This window comes from Stegostoma tigrinum, chromosome 1, assembly GCF_030684315.1.
Source record: "Stegostoma tigrinum isolate sSteTig4 chromosome 1, sSteTig4.hap1, whole genome shotgun sequence".
In the NCBI taxonomy this organism is placed as follows: domain Eukaryota; kingdom Metazoa; phylum Chordata; class Chondrichthyes; order Orectolobiformes; family Stegostomatidae; genus Stegostoma; species Stegostoma tigrinum.
In genome coordinates this window covers 117,545,529-117,567,679 of record NC_081354.1, presented here as the reverse complement: position 1 = coordinate 117,567,679, position 22,151 = coordinate 117,545,529, and the positions used below count along the sequence as shown (strand labels likewise).

At 42.7% G+C, this 22,151-nt stretch overlaps 1 protein-coding gene across 1 annotated transcript in view; it reads left to right on the top strand.

Annotated features, from left to right (window-relative positions):
* The first annotated feature begins 1,225 nt into the window (after positions 1-1,225).
* Positions 1,226-22,151, top strand: part of LOC125459755 (cytochrome P450 4V2-like) — a 49,373-nt gene continuing 28,447 nt past the window's right edge. The window contains exons 1-6 of the mRNA XM_048546569.2: positions 1,226-1,573; positions 8,498-8,610; positions 11,634-11,719; positions 15,376-15,566; positions 19,409-19,478; positions 21,186-21,312. Of these exons, the coding sequence (XP_048402526.1) occupies positions 1,393-1,573; positions 8,498-8,610; positions 11,634-11,719; positions 15,376-15,566; positions 19,409-19,478; positions 21,186-21,312 (768 nt within the window). The 5' untranslated portion in view covers positions 1,226-1,392. The remainder of the gene's footprint in view (positions 1,574-8,497; positions 8,611-11,633; positions 11,720-15,375; positions 15,567-19,408; positions 19,479-21,185; positions 21,313-22,151) is intronic.

Here is a 22,151-nt window from a genome sequence, read left to right as displayed (position 1 = left end):
TGAAGTAATTAGGGAGAGAGGGGGAGGCGGATAGAACATGGATAGAGGAGAGGATAGGTGGACTGGAGACAGACAGATTAAAGAGGCGGGGATGGAGCGAGTAAAGGTGAGTGTAGGTGGGGAGTTAGGGAGTGGATAGGTCAGTCCAGGGAGGACGGATAGGTCAAGGAGGTGGGATGAGGCTAGTAGGTAGGAGATGGGGCTGGGGCTTGAGGTGGGAGGAGTGGATAGGTGGGAGGACTGGTAGGGAGGTGGGTACGAGCTGGGCTGGTTTTGGGATGTGGTTGGGGGAGGGGAGATTTTGAAGCTTGTGAAGTCCACATTGATACAATTAGGCTGCAGGGTTCCCAAGCAGAATATGAGTTGCTGTTCCTGCAACCTTCAGGTGGCATTGTTGTGGCACTGCAGGAGGCCCAGGATGGACATGTCATTTTGGGAGGGGGAGCCGAAATGTTTCGCGACTGGGAGGGGCAGTTGTTTGTTGCGAACCGAGCGCAGGTGTTCCACAAAGTGGTCCCCAAGCCTCCACTTGCTTTCTTTGATGTAGTGGAGGCCACAACGGGAACAGGGGACACAGTATACCTTATTAGCAGATGGGCAGGTGACCATCTGTTTGATGTGGAACGTGTTACAGCCTGGGATGGGGGTGAGGGGGGAGGTGTAGGGGCAGGTGTAGCACTTCCTGCGGTTGCAGGGAAAAGTGCCAGGTGTGGTGGGGAGTGTACAGTGGATGAGGGAGTCCGCTCAGAGTCATTTTTGCAGACAAGCTGTTCTACCCAACTAGTGTCCTCTCTCAGGACTCATCTCCAATTGTCAAATGCCTCTTGAATGTCTCAACTGAACCTGCCTCCACCGTATTTCCAGGCAGTTCTTTCATGTGAATGATCATTCTAGTCAATCTCATCCGAAATTATTGAACACTATTGAAAATGTCTCCTGCAGCCTGTTACCATCTTCACTATTTATTTACAGCATTTCTGATTTTTACCAGCATCTGCAAACTCTGACATGATGCCCTATTATATCCAATTGCAGGTCAAGCAGAAATCTTAGTACTTGACTCTTATCTGTGAAATAACCTTCCAGCGTTAGTCTCTGCTGCTTGTCTCCGTACAATGCGACATGAAACCTAAATAGAGATTCACCAAGCCTGGCAAGGAACTTAGCCACTGCAACTTTGAATCAGCAACAAGAGGCTGTCACCAAAGTCCTCACGTGATGAGACAGTCACATGATAATGTTTCCCGGAAAGCAAAATAATACAGAGCTGACACTCCCCCAAAACTGGAGAACTCGGTGACAGTGTGAGGGTGACAACGGGGTCAGTTCACCAAGGAGAGGTATCAGTGTCCTGGGGTTGGAGCCGCTCCGCGGACACTGCAGCCCGGCGGGATGGAGGCGTTGTCTCCCGGCGCTATACTGACTGCTGTTTTCCTCACTCTGTTGGTTGGGCTCGCTATCCACTTGTTTGCTGACTATGTCCGTAAATGGAACCAGATGAAATGGATCCCCGGGATCAGCCCGACCTACCCGATCCTGGGGAATGCACTCCTGTTCAAGCCAAGTGGAGAAGGTAGATACACACTGCTATTGAGACAGGCTCTGAACTCCTACTTAACCTAGTGAACGGCTTTGATTGAAGTAACATCAGGGTTAACTTGCCACAGCGAGGGCCTGCCTATTTTAGTATTAACTTAGTCAGAAATGGCCTAAGGTGAACCTAGGCCTCCTGTCTCGGAGGTGGGGACACTACCATTGTGCAACAAGAGCCCTCTGGGGATCATCTATAAAATCAGTCACAATTTACTGAGTATGGAATGAAACTAAGATAATAAAATGTGAGGCTGGATGAACACAGCAGGCCCAGCAGCATCTCAGGAGCACAAAAGCTGATGTTTTGGGCCTAGACCCTTCATCAGAGAGGGGGTTGGGGAGAGGGTTCTGGAATAACTAGGGAGAGAGGGGGAGGCAGACTGAAGATGGAGAGAAAAGAAGATAGGTGGAGAGGAGAGTATAGGTGGGGAGGTAGGGAGGGGATAGGTCAGTCCAGGGAAGATGGACTGGTCAAGGAGATGGGATGAGGTTAGTAGTAGGAGATGGAGGTGCAGCTTGGGGTGGGAGGAAGGGATGGGTGAGAGGAAGAACAGGTTAGGAGGCAGACACAGGCTGGACTGGTTTTGGGATGCAGTGGGTGGAGGGGAAGACCTGGGCTGGTTGTGTGGTGCAGTGGGGGGGGAGGGGATGAACAGGGCTGGTTTTGGGATGCAGTGGGGGGAGGGGAAATTTTGAAGCTCGTGAAGTCGACATTGTTACCATTGAGCTGCAGGGTTCCCACGTGGAATATGAGTTGCTGTTCCTGCAACTTTTGGGTGGCATCATTGTGGCACTGCAGGAGGCCCATGATGGACTTGTCATCTAAAGAATGGGAGGGGGAGTGGAAGTGGTTTGCGACTGGGAGGTGCAGTTGTTTATTGCGATCCGAGCGGAGGTGTTCTGCAAAGCGGTCCCCAGGCCTCCGCTTGGTTTCCCCAATGTAGAGGAAGCCACACCGGGTACAGTGGATGCAGTATACCACATTGTCAGATGTGCAGGTGAACCTCTGCTTAATATGGAAAGTCATCTTGGGGCCTGGGATAGGGGTGAGGGAGGAGGTGTGGGGGCAAGTGTAGCATTTTCTGCAGTTGCAGGGGAAGGTGCCGGGTGTGGTGGGGTTGGAGGGCAGTGTGGAGTGAACAAGGGAGTCCGGAGAGAGTGGTCTCTCCGGAAAGCAGACAAGGGTGAGGATGGAAAAATGTCTTGGGTGGTGGGGTCGGATTGTAAATGGCGGAAGTGTCGGAGGACGATGCGTTGTATCCGGAGTTTGGTGGGGTGGTGTGTGAGAATGAGGGAGTCACCCAGACAGTGGTCTGTCTGCCATCTACAATCCAACCCCACCACCCAAGACATTTTTCCATCCCCTCCCTTGTCTGCTTTCCGGAGAGACCACTCTCTCCGTGACTCCCTTGTTCACTCCACACTGCCCTCCAACCCCACCACACCGCCCTCCAACCCCACCACACCCGGCACCTTCCCCTGTAACCGCAGGAAATGCTACACTTGCCTCCACATCACTTCCCTCACCCTTATCCCAGGCCTCAAGATGACTTTCCACATTGGCAGATGTGCAGGTGAACCTCTGCTCAATGTGGTATACTGTCTCCATTATACCCGGTGTGGCTACCTCTACATTGGGGAAACCAAGCGGAGGCTTGGGGTCCGCTTTGCAGAACACCTCCGCTCGGTTCGCAATAAACAACTGCACCTCCCAGTCGCAAAACATTTTAACTCCCCCCTCCAATTCTTTAGATGACATGTCCATCATGGGCCTCCTGCAGTTCCACAATGATGCCACCCGAAAGTTGCAGGAACAGCAACTCATATTCCGCTTGGGAACCCTGCAGCCCAATGGTATCATTGTGGACTTCACCAGCTTCAAAATTTCCCCTTCCCCCACCACATCCCAAAACCAGCCCAGTTCGTCCCCTCCCCCCACTGCACCACACAACCAGCCCAGGTCTTCCCCTCCACCCACTGCATCCCAAAACCAGTCCAACCTGTGTCTGCCTCCCTAACCTGTTCTTCCTCTCACCCCTCCCTTACTCCCACCCCAAGCCGCACCTCCATCTCCTATGTACTAACCTCACCCCACCTCCTTGACCTGTCCGTCTTCCCTGGACTGACCTATCCCCTCCCTACCTCCCCACCTATACTCTCCTTTCCACCTATCTTCTTTTCTCTCCATCTTCGGTCCGCCTCACCCTCTCTCCCTATTTATTCCAGAACCCTCACCCCATCCCCCTCTCTGATGAAGGGTCTAGGCCCAAAACATCAGCTTTTGTGCTCCTGAGATGCTGCTTGGCCTGCTGTGTTCATCCAGCCTCACATTTTATTATCTTGGATTCTCCGGCATCTGCAGTTCCCATTATCACAGAATGAAACTAACTTGTTTATGGCTAATTTTGAAATGCTGGGCTCCTAAGTTTCAGTGTTTATGAAGAGTCACTAATTTTTTTTAAAAATTGCAATACTCTTTCAATAAACTTATTTAGTAAAGAGGTCTGCTTTGTTTGAGGGATGGAAACCTGCCATTCTTACCTGGTCTGGCCTACATGTGATTCCAGACCCACAGCAATGTAGTTGACTCTTAACTGTCCTTTGGGCAATTAGGGATGGGCAATAAATGCTGGCCTAGTCAGTGATGCCCTCATCCTGAGAATGAATAAAAAAACTTTGTTACTATGCCACACCCTTGATCAAACAGGTTCAGTTGTACAAATAAGTTCTGGATGTGAGTTTGCTCGCTGAGCTGGAAGGTTAGTTTTCAGACGTTTCGTCACCATTCTAGGGAACATCATCAGTGAGCCTCCGACGAAGTGCTGGTGTTATGTCCCGCTTTCTATTTATCTGGTTAGGTTTCCTTGGGTTGGTGATGTCATTTCCTGTTCTTTTTCTCAGGGGATGGTAGATTGACTTGGAGCCAGTGTGTTTGTTGATGGAATTCCGGTTGGAATGCCATGCTTCTAGGAATTCTCGTGCATGTCTCTGTTTGGCTTGTCCTAGGATGGATGTGTCCATCCTAGGACAAGCCAAACAGAGACATGCACGAGAACTCCTAGAAGCATGGCATTCCAACTGGAACTCCATCAACAAACACATTGACTTGGAGCCAATCTACCATCCCCTGAGAAAAAGAACAGGAAATGACATCACCAACCCAAGGAAACCTAACCAGATAAATAGAAAGCGGGACATAACACCAGCGCTTCGTCGGAGGCTCACTGATGATGTTAGCTAGAATGGTGACGAAACGTCTGAAAACTAACCTTCCAGCTCAGCGAGCAAACTCACATCCAGAACCTCAACCTGAGCTACAAATCTTCTCAACTCGCTTGTACAAATAAGTGGAAAATAGCCTGTGATTTAATTGTGGGTTTAAAATAGATTACATATCTTGTGCTCTATATTTACAAACAACGTGATCATTCAGACATTTTAAAATGCAATTTTTGATTTTTATTTTTGCCTGCTATGGGATTCCACTTTCAGTTTGAGGGTCCCAAATTTTGATGATCTTGAAGAATGTAAAGCTTTTGGAGTGATGAGAGAGAACCAGAATGAATTAAAAGACGCTAGCCATATTAAGAATTGAGAATTAAAGCTTTGGAAGTTTCTAATTCACTGATTAAAATGACACTTTTGTATTAATACGTTTCACTTATGTGTTTAACACTTTTTGAGCATTGCTGAAAAAAGACACATTTTGATTTTCATCCTAATGTGACAATTCACCAGAAATACGGGAGATAAATGTGCTGATTGGTAGAGGCTTTGTCTTAGTTATATGATTGGCAGCTAACTGGCAGATTTGGTTTACATTTAAACAAACCATGTTGACATTAGTCAAGGTATTGTCTTGCAAAGTGAAACAGAGAATGGCTGTCAATTATATTTTTGAGTTTAATCAAGTGCAATGTGTCTTTCTGTTCTTGCCATCCATAAAGGGCAGGGCCATGTGTATTACTAATATATGCAGCTCCATTAGCACATGTGTGCCACACTGCAAGTGTGACTGACAATCTAAATTTGATTGTGAGCACAATTCTTCGCACACTTGGTTGTTTAGCAAGTGTTACATAATCATCGTTTTAACATCGAGACACTATATTTTGTATGTTGTCAGCCTGGTTGCTTGATTTTGATTTATTATTGTCACATATACAGAGATACAGTTAAAGTGCTGTTTTACATGCTATACAGGCAGATTGTACCATACAAAGTGCATCAGGGTAATAGAACAAAGTGTGGAATACAACATTACAGCTGCAGAGAAAGTACAGAGGGAGAGATTGATTTTAACATTTTGTGAGGTCCGGTCAAAAGCCTGATAACAGTGGGGAAGAAACCGTATTTGACTCTGTTGGTACATGCTTTCAAATTTTTTATATCTTCTCCTTGGCAGAAGAGGGTGGGAAAGTATACCCAGGGTAGGAGGTGTCTTTGCTTATGAATGACTCCATCTATACTTACTTTTGCCTCAGGAAAACAATAAATGGAAGGCTGGTTTGCGTGATGTGCTGGGCCGTGTCACAACTCTCTGTAGTTTCTTGGGACAAGCAGTTGCCATAACAAGCTGTAATGCATCTGGATAGGATGCTTTCTGTGTTGAATCTATAAAAATAGGAGAGAATCTTTATGGATATGCCCAGTTTCCTTTTTCATCCTGACGAAATAGAGTCACTCTAGTGTTTTCTTGACCACAGCATTGCTGTAGGTGGACCAGGACAGATTGTTAGTGATCATTACTGCTAGGATCTGGATGCTGTTGATCATCTCCACCCTAGCCCCATTGATGCAGACAGGGGTGTGCCCTCCTCTCTGATTCCTAAAGTCAAAAATCAACCCCTTCCCTTTTCCTAATGGTGAGTGAGAGATTATTGTCTTTACATCGTGCCACTAAGCATTCTGTCTCTCCTCTGTTCGGTCTCGTTGTTTTTGAGGTCCGGCTACAACAATGGTGTCATCAGCAAACTTGTGAGCGGAGTTAGTGCAGAATTTGGCCACATAGTCATATATGTATAAGGAGTGTAGTAGGGGACCGAGTATGCAGCCTTGAGGGGCACCAGTGTTGGTAAAGGAGGTATTGTCACGTATTCTTACCGATGGCAGTCTGAGTCAGGAAGTCGAGGATCCAGTAACAGAACAGGGAGCAGTGACATAGATCTTTGAGTTTGGAGATGCATGTATGTGGAATTTAAATGGTTTTGAAAGCAGAGCTGTACTCAGTAAGTAGGAGCCTGATATAGGTGTTCTTGTTGCCCAGATGTTCCAGAGGCGAATGTAGGGTCAGGGAGCTGGCATCTGCCATGGACCTGTTGTGCCAGTAGGCAAATTACAAAGGATCTGAATGGTCTGGTAGGCTGGAGTTGACATGCGCCATGACTAACCTCTAACCTCTAATTATGGAGGTCAGAGTCACTGGGTGGTAGCCATTGAGGCAAGCTGCATGATTTTTTTTCTTTGGCACTGGAATGACGGCGGTCTTCTTGAAGCGGGTGGGTGCTTCAGATCGTAGTAAGGAGACGTTAAAGATGTCTGTGAATACTCCCCCAGCTGGTCCATGCAGGATCTGAGTGCATGGCTGGGGGCTCCATCTGGATCAGTCGCTTTCCACAGGCTGACTCTCAAGAAGGCCAGTCTGGCATCTTTCACGGTGACTGAGGGAGCAAGTGCACCTGAGGCTGTCAAGGAAAGTGACATCGTTTTGTTTGGGCATAGCCAGTAGGTTGCTTATTATGGAGAGCTGAAAGAATATACTGTTTGATACGGTCTGCCAACAATCAGCGTAGCTGCCATTACACCAGTACTGAAAATCTTGTGTCATGTTACTCATTTGTATGACAAGCAGGGCGTCTTTTTGGCTTGACGACAGAAGTGTATTAGTGCGAAACCACTTGTATTACTTCACGGCCATTTGAATCAGCTAGCTTCCGGTTGCTCCAACAGATAACGAACCCTTGTAGAGTAATCCTGAGGTGGATTGCAGATTTTTTGTCAGAATCAAAAGTGAAGATGTTGATGTCTGTTTATCTGCCAAGAAGCTAAAAAGATGTGCTTCCTATGAACTTGAGAAACCAGAGCCAAACTTAGTGGTTTAAATTAAAACAAAACCAGTATGCCAACTGTCATTCATAATCTAACTGGTACATTCTCCATGGCAACATTCTCCTTCCACAAACAACACTTTCTTCTCGTTCGGTATATAATTATTGTTTCCCCTTTTTTGATTGGTATTCCTTTGTTAATTGTCCGCAACTGGAATATTGCAAGCAATTCTGGTTTCCTTGCTGTAGGAAGGTTGTGAAATTTGCAAGGGATTAGAAAAGATTTACAAGGATGTTGCCAGGGTTGGATGGTTTGAACTATAGGGAGAGGCTGAATAGACTGGGGCTATTTTCCCTGGAGCTTTGGAGGGGTGACCCCCATGGAGGTTTATAAAATCAGGAGGGACGTGGTATGGGCCAATAGACAAGGTCTTTTCCTTGCAGTGGGGGAGTCCAAAACTAGGGGGTATAGGTTTAAGGTGAGAGGGGGAAGATTTATAAGGGATCCAAGGGGCTACATTTTCATGAAGAGGATGGTGCGTTTATGGAATGAACTGCCAGAAAAAGTGGTGGAGGCCAGTGCAATCACTACATTTGAAAGGCATCTGGATGTTGGTATGAATAGGAAGGGCTTAGAGGGGTATGGGCCAAATGCTGGCAAATGGGACTAGATTTATTTAGGATATTTCATTAGCAAGGACGAGTTGAACCGAAGGCCCCGTTGCCATGCTGTTTATCTCTATGACTCCTGAGTGTGAAATGAGAAAGCTTTGCCAAAGTCTTTTGTTTTCAGCAATACTCAAGGTCTGTACTTTGAAACAATGACTTAGTTCACAATTGTTTTTGGGCTCTTTCAGACTTTTTCCTTCAACTGATTGAATTTACCACGAAGTGCAGAGATGAACCACTCATGAAGTTATGGCTGGGACCGCTACCCTTTGTTGTGTTGTTTCATGCAGAGAATGTGGAAGTAAGTTATTTTTCTGCATGGAATTTTGGGTTGGTGCTTGGGGAAAACTATATACTTAAATGTATTCATTTATGGAATGGCACTGGCAAATCCAACATTTATTTTCCATCCCTAATTCCCCTTAAGAAGATGATGGTGAACTGCCTTCTTGGACAGCTGATACTAATATTAGTGAAATAATTCCACATTGCTGTTAGGGAAGCCAATCCAGGACTTTGACCAGCAATGACGAAGGATCAGTGATACATTTCCAAACCAGTAACAGTGAATAGGTGCTGTTCTGGTGACTCTGCTGACCTTCTCATTATGGTTTGTGTGATGCTGTAGAATGCATATTGCCGCTGCAATGTTCCTAAGTGTAAATACTGTTTTTGGAGCTCCTACGTATTTGAGAACATTGAGGATATCTCATCAGATTGATTTATGGTAGCCTGGATTCATGAGTTCTGGAAGTTTCAAATCCGACGAAGGTATATTCTGTTAATTAACAAACTGGTCTTTGGCAGGTGGCGAGAGAGTAAAACATACCTGACCGCCTCCATGCCAATCTGCCTGTTGCAGATGCATCTGACCATGGAAGTGTTGATGACCACAGCACAGCCTTTGTGGAGGCTACGTCCCTCCTTTACTTAGTCCCACACACAATGGAGAGTATGCTTAATTGAACAGACTTTGAGTATCTCTAGACTAGGCATCCATGAGGTGCTGTGGGCTATTGTCAGCTGCAGAACTGTCCTCCAAGACAATCTCTTAATCTCAAATCTCAAAACCCAGCATATCCCCCATTCTACCATTGCTATAAAGCCAGGGGATTGGTTTAATGAAGATTGCAGGAAGGGAAGCCAGTATAGCACCAGGCATACCCAAAATGAGGTTAAATGAAGCTACAAGACAGGACTAAAAAGCAATAAACAGCAAGTGATAGCAATTCCATAACTAATGAATCCGATTTAATCTCTGTCATCCTGCTATGTCCAGGTTTGACCTGATGTGCCATTTGCATGATGGCTTAGCTTTGTCAATGGCAAGTTACTAGATCTGTTTGAAAATATTCCATTTATAATGATAAATTGTGAGGAAAGGGCATTAGGAATATGGTAGTGGACTTTACCTCCAAATGGATTAGATGACAGTAATTTCTTGCCAATATTAACATGGACCTACAACAGGTAGGGTGGTCAGAGATAACAAGGTGTAGAGCTGGATGATTACAGCAGGCCAAGCAGCATCTTAGGAGCAGGAAGGCTGATGTTTTGGGCCTAGCTTTCCTGCTGCTACGATGCTGCTTGGCCTGCTGTGTTCGTCCACCTCTACACCTTGTTATCTCGGATTCTCCAGCACCTGCAGTTCCTACTATCTCAGGTAGGTTAGCCAGTTGTTTTTTGTTTTTGGGGGTGTGGGCGTATCCTCCACTTCTGTTGCAGACGCACTCTGGAGGCTGGGTCTTTCTGGCCTTGGTCAGCTCAGTCAGCATTTCTAAGGTTGAGCCACTCTTGGTGATTGAGCTTTACTGTCTCCCATCCAGAAGACATTTTGTTACTGTCATTGGGCCTTCCCAATGATGTTCAACATGGTGGAGCACTGTTGTGTTAATGTGAAGTATAGAGTCATACAGCAAGGTAACAGGCCCTTGGCCCAACTTGTTCATGCTGACCAGATTTCCTAAATAAAATTATTCACGTTTTGCTTGTATTTGATCCATATCCCTCTAACCCTTTCCCATCCATGTTCTTGTCCAAATGTGTCTCAAATGTTGTAATTGTACCCGTCTCTACGACCTCCTCTGGCAGCTCATTCCATATCGACCCCACTGTCAGTGAAAAAATAGTCCCTCGGGTCCCTTTGTTAAATCTTTCCTCTCTCACCTTAAACCTATGCCCCCTAATTTTGGATTCCTGTAGGCTAGGGAAACAACCTTGGCTATTCACCTTCTGTATGCCCTCAATGATTTTATAAACCTCAATAAGGTCACTCCTCAGCTTCTGATGCTCCGAAGGAAACAGGTCCCAGCCTATCCAGCCTCTCCTCAAACTCAAACCCTCAGTCTTGGCAACAACTTGTAATTTTTCTTTTTGTTTGTATTTTTTTAGCACCCTTTCCAATTTAATAACATCCTCCCTCTGGCGGGCTGACCAGAATTGTACGCAGTACTCCAAACGTGGCCTTGCTGATGTCTTTTATAGGTGTGACATTTTGCCCCAACTCCTACAGTCAATTCTCTGACTGAAGATAAGTGTTGGTTACCTGTGATGCCACTTCCAAGGAACTATGTTCCTGCACCTCTAGGTCTCCCTGTTCAGCAACAGTCTGCTGGGTTCTACCATTAACTGTACAAATCCTGCTCTGGCTAGTCTTGCTAAAATGCAACGTCTCACATGTTAATGAATTAAACTCCATCTGCCATTCCTCAGAACATGGCTCAGTTCATCAACATCCCATTGTGCTCTTAGATAACCTTCTTAATTGTCCACTACACCAGCAACTTTGTCACCTGCAAACATACTAATTATGTCTTGTATGTTCTCATCCAAACCATTTCTATAAATGATGAACAACAATGGACTCAGCACCAATTCCATTGGCACACTGCTGGTTGTGTGTGTATGTGTGTGTATGTGTGTGTATGTGTGTTCTGAAAAATAACCCTTTACTATCACTGCCCATTCTCCTACCATCCAGCCAATTTTTGTATCCATTTGGTTAGCACTCCCTGAATTCCATATGACCTAATGTTACTAACTAGTCTACCATGCAGAACCTTGTCAAAGGCTTTACTAAAGTTTGAGTGAGGCTAGATGATGGTGAGCAGCAGTTTGGTTTCTTTGATCATGCTTGGCCTGGGTTTTGCCCTGAGTTCCCAAATTGTAATGTTGGTAAGGTGTGTTTTTAACCTGTTTTGAACTGCTGGAGTAGAATGTGGTAGTAGCCGATGATTTCTATTTTACAAACTGACATATTTGTTGAAATTCTAGTACAAATGCAAATTGTGAACAATCTTAGTGTAACATCTTGTAATCTTATAGGTCGTATTGAGCAGTTCCAAGCACCTTGATAAGTCCTATGCATACAAGTTTCTTCACCCCTGGCTTGGCACGGGACTATTGACAAGGTATTGTTCGTTCATCCATATGTAGACTAGTATCAGTGATCGTATTAGAGTCATTCTCTGCAGTGTTGTCATGGGTGATAAACAGATCCATGTTCTTTAGAATTCTTACAACAAAATTATCGTACAAAAAGCAGCTATTTTTTGTATTAGCAACCTAACATTGCAGATGTTAGCTCATCTTTTATGTATCTGTGTCCTGTGACACAATAGCTTATTACTGCAGCAATAGTGCAGCATATTACTGAAATATGTTTAAACTTTATTAATTGAGTAATCTGTCTTTTTGCTACCTACTCCTTGTTATCTCTCTTCTGTTTCAATCCCTCTGATAATCTTTGTATTATTGCGTAGAAGTCAAACAGGGGTCTTGTTGCCTAGCATTTTTATTTTGTTCCCAATGTCTCCTATTCAAGAATCAATTGAGTTTTGTTGACCTGCTGTGATGGTGTTTGTGAGGTGGGGAATTGCCCCTCAATTACTGCTCTGAAACTACACTGCAGAAGGCTCTACTGCTGCCTGCATTTATTCTGGCATGTCTAGCATCCTTAATAAATGCCATCAATTATGGTCAGACCCTGTTAAATTTGGCCATTTATAGTCAAAACCAGGCATTATTTGGCAAAACATTACTATCCTTGGGATCTGACATTCAGAAAATTATTTTTGTTCCCATCAGGGAAGTAGGTGCATCCATCTCACTGAACATGCCAATTATTGCACTCGTACTAAATAATTCCAAGATTTTTAATAGATCCTTTTAACCATCCTATTTAGAACAAACATTTATTTAAAGTGATTAAATATACGGTTTTGCTCACCAAATTGTTCAAATTGCACTTATGCATATTTCGAGGCAAGTATTTTATTTGACAATAATCGTACTTGTATCTAGAAATGTGGTCTGCTCCTTTCCACCTTGCTGTTTAACATGGGAACATACAGGTGAGAGTTTGAGTTGGCGTTATCTGAAGAGTTGAAATCGGCTCTAATGCCACAGCCGGGTCAGGAGCTGGAGGAAGTGAGTTTAAATCCGATCTTGTATGATGGAATCGTATTACTGACTTACTGTTTTGATTCCGTGGGAATTGGTAGTCTCAGTTATGCAACAGAAGATCTTGGCTTGCCTACCTTCTCAACTGTACAGTCTAGAGTTTGAATTTGTAAAACAGCTGCTATCATTTCAGTTACCTGCTCCTCCTCTCTGCTGATTATTGTTCTTCATAGCCAGTAATTAAATGAATATTGCATAGTTCACATTTTGCCCAAGGTGTCTTACCATGAAGTACAGGTAGTTTGGAATCGGAATTCATTATTAGGGTCACTCTTCAAGCATCAATAGAGTTCAGTGAATCGAGAAACTGATTTTTCTTAAATACTAAAAATGAAATATTTACTTAAATTGTACTTGTGCAAACAGACAGATATTTTAAGTGTCAGCAAAATTATATTCATTTATTTGATTGGACTTTTAGATTATATGTAGTATACCGTCATAAATGAGTTTATTTCTGTGCTGTATGATTATGAACTAAATTGAGCTGAAAGTTCACCTTTTTTATTGGCAGGCTACTTAATTAACATACCAAAGGTAATGCAGTGTGTGTCTTTCTCTGTTAATTGTCATGATTGGTAATAGCTTTCTCCACCTGAAGGCCTGTCTTTTATGCTGTATAATGGGATTATTTTCCCCTTCAAGTTAGATTATTATTATGGATTTTTATTTATTCATGGGACGTGAATAACGTTAACAAGGCTCATTTAGAATTGCTGTTAGGGTGGAAGCGAGTTACTGCCTTAACTTCTCCCTGAAGCTTCTCAGTTGTATTTAGGGTCAGCCAATTTGTCGTTAGTCTAGAGTCAGATGTTGTGTGAGGATAATAGATTATCTTCCCAAAAATGAGTTAACCTCATGGTCAGCTTTACTGACACTTTTTAAAATCTGTATTTCTTTAATTGTGTTTAAATTCTACAGCTCCGTGGTGATATTTGAACTCTCCATATCATTACCTCAGACCTTTCTTGATGTCTGTTGTACTCCATTAAACCTAATTTAATTTGGTGTCATTATAGAAATGAGGCAGGTTTGGCAGCACAGTATGTGTGACGTCCCTACCTCTGAACCAACCCCACCCAGGGATTGATGTGCCAAATAGGTTGAGAATCAATCTACAAATGCACTGAACATGTGCCAATGACAGCCAGTAAGAGCTGGAGAGATTTGTAATCAGCCTTCTTGTCAAAAGGAAGTTTCAGCTTGTATAACGTACCCACCACAGCAGGGTCTTCCTGAATAGTTTTTATCATGCCACACCAATAAAAAATGACTAGTTAAGTTTGGTATTGATACCAAACACTTATCTCTGAACATGCATGAAATAGTAGATTAATACAGTGAGACAACATATTGCAACACCATTTCTCTGATAAGTCTAAGGAAAGTGTCTCAAATTCCAACGAACATGCGTGTTGTTCAATACAATTGTTTTTTTCTTGAAAAGAAATTAATTGAAAAAAGTTCAAACTGATTGAGTTTATATTTTCTTGAAAGGAGAATTAATAGAAGAACTTTGGGGAAAGAATAGGAGAGTGAAGAGAAACTTAACTAGATTAACCAGGCAAATACTATAACGGAAAGAGTTGGTCTGAGGCTAGGTATTTATTGGTGAGATGTACTAGACTTCCTTGAGCCATTTCACCGTCTAGAGGGCACAAATTTGTCTGAATAAGTACACCATACTCAAAGCTCAAGAACTTGGGATTTATCCACCATTTTACATGTTCATGCCCACCATCACTGCTTTGCAGTGGCAGCAGTGTATCCCATTGACAAACTCTCTAGGCCTTCTTTTGACAGTACCTTTTTCAAGCTACAATCTCTACTACCTAGATGACAAGGGCAGCAGAATTCCAAAACTTCCAAATTCCTCGCGGACTCTCACCTCTATTCTGAATTGTAACTGTATTGCTGTTCTTTCATCATTTCTATATTAGCATCATGGAACTCTGCCTCCCTAACCACATGTAGGGTACTTGAGAACTAGGAATGGGCCATTCAGCTCCTCAAGCCTGCTCTGCCATTCAATAAGATTGTGGCTGATCTGAGCACACAGGGGGAGCTAAGGGCTGAGTGGTATAATCACTAGACTGTTAATTAAGGTAATGTTCTGGAGACCCAGGTTCAAATCCTGTCATGCTGGAAGTTAGACTTTGAATTCAACTTGGCATGAAAGTATTGTCAATTGTTATGGAGGGTAAGAAAAGTCCTGATTAACTAATGTCCTTTTAGGGAAGGAAACTGCTGTACTTATGTTGTCTGGCCTATGTATGACTCCAGACCTGCAGTAATGTGATTCACTCTTAATTGCCCTTTGGCCAATTGGGGATGAGCAGTAAATTCTGGCCTAACCATCAATGCCCACATCCCTGCAAATGAATTAAAAAAAATTCTTGATCGCTTTAAAGATTCTGCTTCAAATAATCACACTGGTCAATACAGGATTTTGAGGTGCAGCAGGTGCTTGGAATTAATATTTTTATGTCACCATTTATGATCTGAGATTGGTATTGTCCCTTTATAGATGCTTTATTAAAATGCACTAAATTAGTGTCGTCAAAATGTAAAACTAATGTTCTCCTCTTTTTGTTTTGCTTTGCAGCACTGGAAGTAAATGGCGGGCAAGGAGGAAGTTAATAACCCCGACATTTCACTTTACAATTCTGACAGAATTTCTGGAGGTTATGAACGAACAGACCAGTGTATTACTGGAAAAATGGGAGAAGAAAGTGGGAAAGGGACCTTTTAACTGCTTTACTGATATCACGCTTTGTGCATTGGACATTATTTGTGGTCAGTTTGCATAAATTGTTAAAATGGGAGCATTTATTAAAAAGGGCCAGAATTAACAGCTTGGCGGAAGACTATTTAGTCTATTTAGAAATAGCAAGAACTGCAGATGCTAGAGTCAAATGAACACAGCAGGTCACATCAGAGGACCACGAAAGTTGACGTTTCAGGTTTACGCCCTTCCTTGGAACTGATAGAGGGCCCTCACTCGAAACGTTGACATTCCTGTTCCTCAGATGTTGCCTGACCTGCTGTGTTCCTCCTATTTAGTAAATTGTCTAAGCTGCTGCTTTACTAGAGTAATTTAAAAAATGATTCATTTTCCCTCCATAGCAATGTATCCTGTTTCAAATATCCGTTTTGATTTTTTTAAAAAAAAGATGCAGCGATCTCTGCCTTGAGCATTCTGAGTTACAGTTGCTGTATCAAATGTTTCTTTTTCCTTTTCTCAATGCTTTAGCAATAACTTCAGATTGATGGTCTCTGATGAATCCTATTGAGGGTTTTTTTTGCCTATTTTATACTTTGAGTCCTTCTGGATTTTAAAATTCATCAGCTTCTCTGTTCATTTAGAAATGTGTTGTTATGTCTCAATACCTACAACATCTTACAATCATACAGTACAGAATATGCTCTTTGACTTATCTAGTCAGTACCACCAAAAATGTATTGCTACCTGCACTCATCCCACTTCCACGCAGAAGCCTTGAATGTTCCAACACTTCAAGTGCTAATCCCAAGTACATTTTTAAAGGTTGAGCTTTCCTGCCCTCTCAGGCAATGCGTTCTAACGCCCCATCCCCCACCCTGACTGGAAAAGATTTTTCCTTAAGTCTTCTCTAAAACTTTTGCCTTTCACTTTGAAATTACGCCCCTTTGTTATGGACCTTGAAAGACTGCATTTGATTTATCATTGTCACATGTACTGAAATACAGTGAAAGGTAATGGTTTGCAAACTATTTAGGCAGATCATACCAAGCATTAGTCCATTAGGGCATTAGAGGACAACGCAGAATACAGTGTTCCAGCTAGAGAGAAGGTGCAGAGAGAGAGAGATCAAATTTAATATTTGAGAGATCAGTTCAAAAGTTTGATAGCAGCGGGGAAGAAGCTGTTCTTAAATCTGTTGATATGAGTTTTCAAACTTCTGCGGGGTGGAAGGGACAATAAACTTGGGTGTATGCTGCTTTCCTGAGGCTGTGGAAAATATAGAAAGAGTCAGTGGATGGGAGCCTGGTTTACATAATGGACTAGACAGTTCGTGACTCTCTGTAATTTCTTGTGGTCTTGGGCAGACCTGTTGCCTTCCCTAGCTGTGATGCAAGCAGTTGGACGCTCTCTATGGTGCATCAATAAAAATTGGTAAGAGTCATTGGGACATGCTGAATTTTCTCAGCCTTCCAAATTTTGAATAGTAAGGTAATACTCTCTGGACAACAACCTGAGTCACAGGCAAAGTGGCATAGGGTAAATAAAGTCCAATGTGGATGGAAATAGATTTCAGTTCATAAAGCTCTGGAGTCAGTATTGGTTTGGAAGGGAGCTGTTCTGGAGGGATTGGCTTCATTTAAACTGTGATGGGACTGTTGTCCTGGTAATTTGAAGAATAAGGGTAGCTTTAAATTCATTGTGGGGAGTGGAGCTGTGGAGAGGAAAAATGTAGCAATACAGAGCAAGATGATTTGGTAGCAAAACAGGCCAGCTATTTGGATAATAATGCCCAGATAAAACATAAAGGGGCAGACTATCTGAACATAGAAAGCCGAGTGCAAATAGGGTACAATTTGGGAGCGGGGGGGGTGGGTTGTGATCAAATGGTAGACAAAATTACCATCTTTATATGAATGTGTCTCATATTCAAATCAAAACAAATGAATCAATAGCACAAATGCATGTAAATGGGTATGATCATAGAACATAGAACATTACAGCACAGTACAGGTCCTTCGGCCCTCGATGTTGTGCCGACCTGTCATACCGATCTCAAGCCCATCTAATCTACACTATTCCATGTACGTCCTTATGCTTATCCAATGACGACTTAAATGTACCCAAAGTTGGCAAATCTACTACCATTGCAGGCAGAGCGTTCCATTTCCTTACTACTCTCTGAGTAAAGAAACTACCTCTGATATCTGTCCTATATCTTTCACCCCTCAATTTAAAGCTATGCCCCCTCCTGCTCGCCGTCACCATCCGAGGAAAAAGGCTCTCCCTATCCATCCTATCTAACCCTCTGATTATGTTATATGTCTCAATTAAGTCACCTCTCAACCTTCTTCTCTCTAACGAAAACAGCCTCGAGTCCCTCAGCCTTTCCTCGTAAGACCTTCCCTCCATACCAGGCAACATCCTAGTAAATCTCCTCTGCACCCTTTCCAAAGCTTCCACATCCTTGTTATAATGCGGTGACCAGAACTGTACACAATACTCCAAGTGCGGCCGCACCAGAGTTTTGTACAGCTTCACCATAACCTCTTGGTTCCGGAACTTGATCCCTCTATTAATAAAAGCTAAAACACTGTATGCCTTCTTAACAGCCCTCTCAACCTGGGTGGCAACTTTCAATGATCTGTGTACATGGACAGATCTTACAGCCCTTACGGTGACATGGTTATAAGGATCAAAGCTAGGAATCAAATATTCAGGGGTTTGTTCCTTTTGAAAGGAAAGGAAAGCAAAGGAAGCAAAGTGTGGTGGGGCGGCCTTTTTGATATAGAATATGTATGATAACAAGACAGGATCTTGGATCAAAAGATATAGTATCCGTATGGGTGGAAGTAAGAAATAACAAGGAGGAAGATGCTAAACAAAAAAAAAACTGCATGCTGGAAATCTGAAACAAAACCAGCAATAGCTGGAGAAATTCAGCAGGTCCGGCAGCATGTATGAAAGGAAAGCTGAAAAACAAATGCTAGTTGGCATAATCTATAGGCACCAACAATAGCTATTTGGTCAAACTGAGATAGAGGCAGAAGTAGGACATTGATCATAAATGCCTTTAATCTTGTAGATTGGCATGATTAGACTAACAGAAGAAACCATAATGAAGATTTCAGTGTGTTTTATTTTCTTTACTCATTAACGGGATGAGGACGTTGCTGGCCTGGCAGCATTTATGGTCCTTCCCTAAAAAGGGCAGTTTCCTTCCCTAAGGGACATTAATGTGTTCAGGATAGTTTCCTAGAATGATACATTTGTGGATCCAATCAGGGATAAGGCTATCTGGTGATAGTAATGAGGAAGTTTTATCAAATGATAATTGAGTAAAAATCCCCTAGGAACGCCGAATGTAACGTGATAAAATTTGGCGTTCTGTTTGAGAAGAAGGAATTGGGTTAGAAATAGCTGTGCAAAGCTCATGTAAGGGTAATTGGAAAACATGAGGGCAAGAGCTGGCTGCATTGGACTGGAAAAGGAGTTTAGCAGCAAAGTCAGTTGAGGGATGATGGCAGATATTTAAGAAAATAGTTCATGTCTCACAACAAAGATTAAATCCCAGCGAGAAAGTAGGATTCTAGGATTCAATTCTGTTAGTTGACAACACGAGGCCCTGATTTGGGGGTGAGTTGAAGGTTACTGACGGACCTTCTTGCCCAACATTTAATTGCTTAGGTGTTTAAAAGGGGTCGAGTGTTCCTGCACAGAAATTTGCCCAATAACTAATCCTTCTCACCACCTCTTGGAAAGGGGTAAGCTCGTTCATTGTGTTAATACGTTTGATTAGTTTTGATGCTATTTGTTTTCTCAGTGCTCATAAATGTAAGCTTATTTTTATATTCCTAATGTTAATTGATTTGATCAGCACCAATATGTGACTTGCCTCTTGAATTTTCCACTGTAGAAACTGCTATGGATAAGAAAGTCTATGCTCAGAATAACAGTGACTCGGAATATGTTCGTGCAATTTACAAGTGAGTTCCTTGTGTTTCCTGAATGGTTTTCTGCATTTTCTTATGTTTCTGATATGAAGTAGAAGATAATCCTTTTGTGATACAAACCATTTGCGTGAATTGATGGTGACAGGATAATCCACAAATTCCTGTCATTAATGTTAATTACTAAAGTTTTTAAATCACTTTGAGCTTAAGCTTTTGAAGAACATCATCTTTCCAAATTACGTAACATTTTTATAGAAACAAGATTTCTCATACCAGGTTAAAAAGAAAATGAAAAACAATTTAAAATTGAGCTCGGTGGATAAGAGGCGAACAATTTAATGGGCAAATCAGCAAAATATTTAACTTCTTATGGTACAGCTATAATCTGTTGGAGGGAGTTAAAAATCTGTTTTCCTAAAGAGTCTGGCCTATAAACAGCCAGAAGTCAGGCAATGGTGATCAGTTGTATTTTAATTGTGTCGATGGTGGCATTTGTTGCGAATTTTCCTTTCTATCACCCACAGCTTTTAGCTGTTAATAGGCCAGACTCTTTAGGAAAACAGATTTTTAACTCCCTCCACCAGATTATAGCTGTACCATAAGAAGTTAAATTTTTTGCTGATTTGCCCATCAAATTGTTCGCCTCTTATCCACTCAGCTTTTTGAAGCAGGCAAGGGCACCCTTCTCAATCCAGCAAGTTTGTTCTTTAAAGATGTAGATTGGGACTCAATGATTTTAAAACAAACTAAGAGCTAACCTCTGACTTTGCAAACTGGAATGAAAAATTGAACCATGCACAGTATCGAGGGTGAAGTCTCTGTCAGCAAACAAGGCCTACATTGAGGAGAACAGAGTCCAAGTGAGTGCAGTGCAAAGTCCATACCTCCACTGTCACTCCAACAGTGGCTTTATGTTTGTGGCATTCACAATGAATTATGCAAACTGAGGCTTTGTCTCATGTAAAACATTAGGCCATGTTAAACTGGATTATAACATATCTTGTGTAGATATTGCAATTATTCTCCATTTCACTTAGAGAGCAGACTGCCTTCTTGGCCACATGTGGTCTGTGATATGTTGTTAATTAGGCTATTTCAGGATGTTGGCCCAGTATCTATTGAAGGAAATGAAATGTGTTGTGCTATGTGACTTGAAGAAGTGATAGCATTCTCATGACTTTGCTACTTGTGCCCTCCTTGATGGTGGATGATGTGAATATGGGATTAAAGCAAGCGTGGTAAATTGCTTTGGTGCATCCTGTTAGCGTATGCTATAACCACAGTGCATCAATAATGGAGGGTGTGGCAAAAATCTTCTTTTGGGATTTGGGGGAAAGAGGTTTTAATCAAACTGGCTGCTCTGTCTTTAGCCGCATTTTGATCACTTTTGTTAACTGTGAACACTGCAGCCATTCAGGTGAATTTTCCAAGAGAAATTTGCCCTTTTAAAGGGCAATGAAGACTGGAGAAGAGGGTGAGCCAAGCACTGAACCCCTTGTCCCAGTGCTGGAGCCATGATGATTTGGAGAGGCTTTTGCTCTGCACTAATGTTGCTTAATTGAAAATGTGTTCGTGTCAAAGATTAGCATTGTCCAGTGTAAATGCTGCCTATTGCTTCTCAGCCAAGCTTGATGTTGTTCAAATTGTGTGTGATCTTTTTTAAAAAGTCTCATTTCATGTTGTGAGGAGAGGATTTTGAGTGAACTGTAATGAGGAAGATGATAATTTCTCTTTACTTAGGATGAGTGATTTGATCCACCGCAGACAGAAAATGCCTTGGTTTTGGCCTGACTTCATGTTCAACACGTTCGGTGATGGAAAGGAACATGATGAAACCCTCAAAATTCTGCATGCCTTTACAGAGAAGGTAGACTGATGGTCAAGCTGTTTTGTTTCATAAGAAAATATACGAAAACCAGCAAATGAAAGAGTATCTCTGGAGAGGGCAAAGGAAGCTGCACATTGAGTCTAAAAGCTGAAGTATATAACCAATAAGGACAAGTTAAATATTGGTGGTCTGAAATATATTTCGGTTTTAATAATGGGTTTGCTCTGCTTGAGTGCTAAAAGGCATTACTGCTAGACTGGTCTGCAGCAGCTGGTGAAGGAACCAACAGGAGAGAAAAGCATACAAGCAGTCCTGCTCGTTTTTGCTACCTGGGGATCCATGTACTTGTGAAGTCAGCCTTGACTTCATCTTTCCATTTTTATTTCTCCCCCCATTGTCCTCAGTAAACCGATGGTGCAGTCCTTCACTGCAGTTAGGAGTGATACCTGCCTTTTTGTTTTATTACCTGCAGGAAGTCCATGTCCGTTTTCTCTCTCACGTAATGACTGAATGTATTAGACATGCCTCGCCCTCCCCAGTCTACCTGCTGCAAACGGATCTATCTGTGACAGTGGTCCTAGGAGCAACCACTGCATAGCCCTTGCAGGCATTGCATCCAGGATGTTCTTTGTCGTCTTCTGTGGCATGATACATGATGTGGAGGTGCTGGTGTTGGATTGGAGTGGACAAAGTCAGAAGTCACATAACACCAGGTTTTAGCCCAACAGGTTATTTGAAATCACAATCTTTCAGAGCAAAGCCCCTTCGTCAGGTGAAGGGTCTACACTCCCAAAGCTTGTGATTTCAAATAATCCTGCTGGACTATATCCTGGTGTTGTGTGACTTCTGACTAAATGGGATAGATCTCAAACAGACCT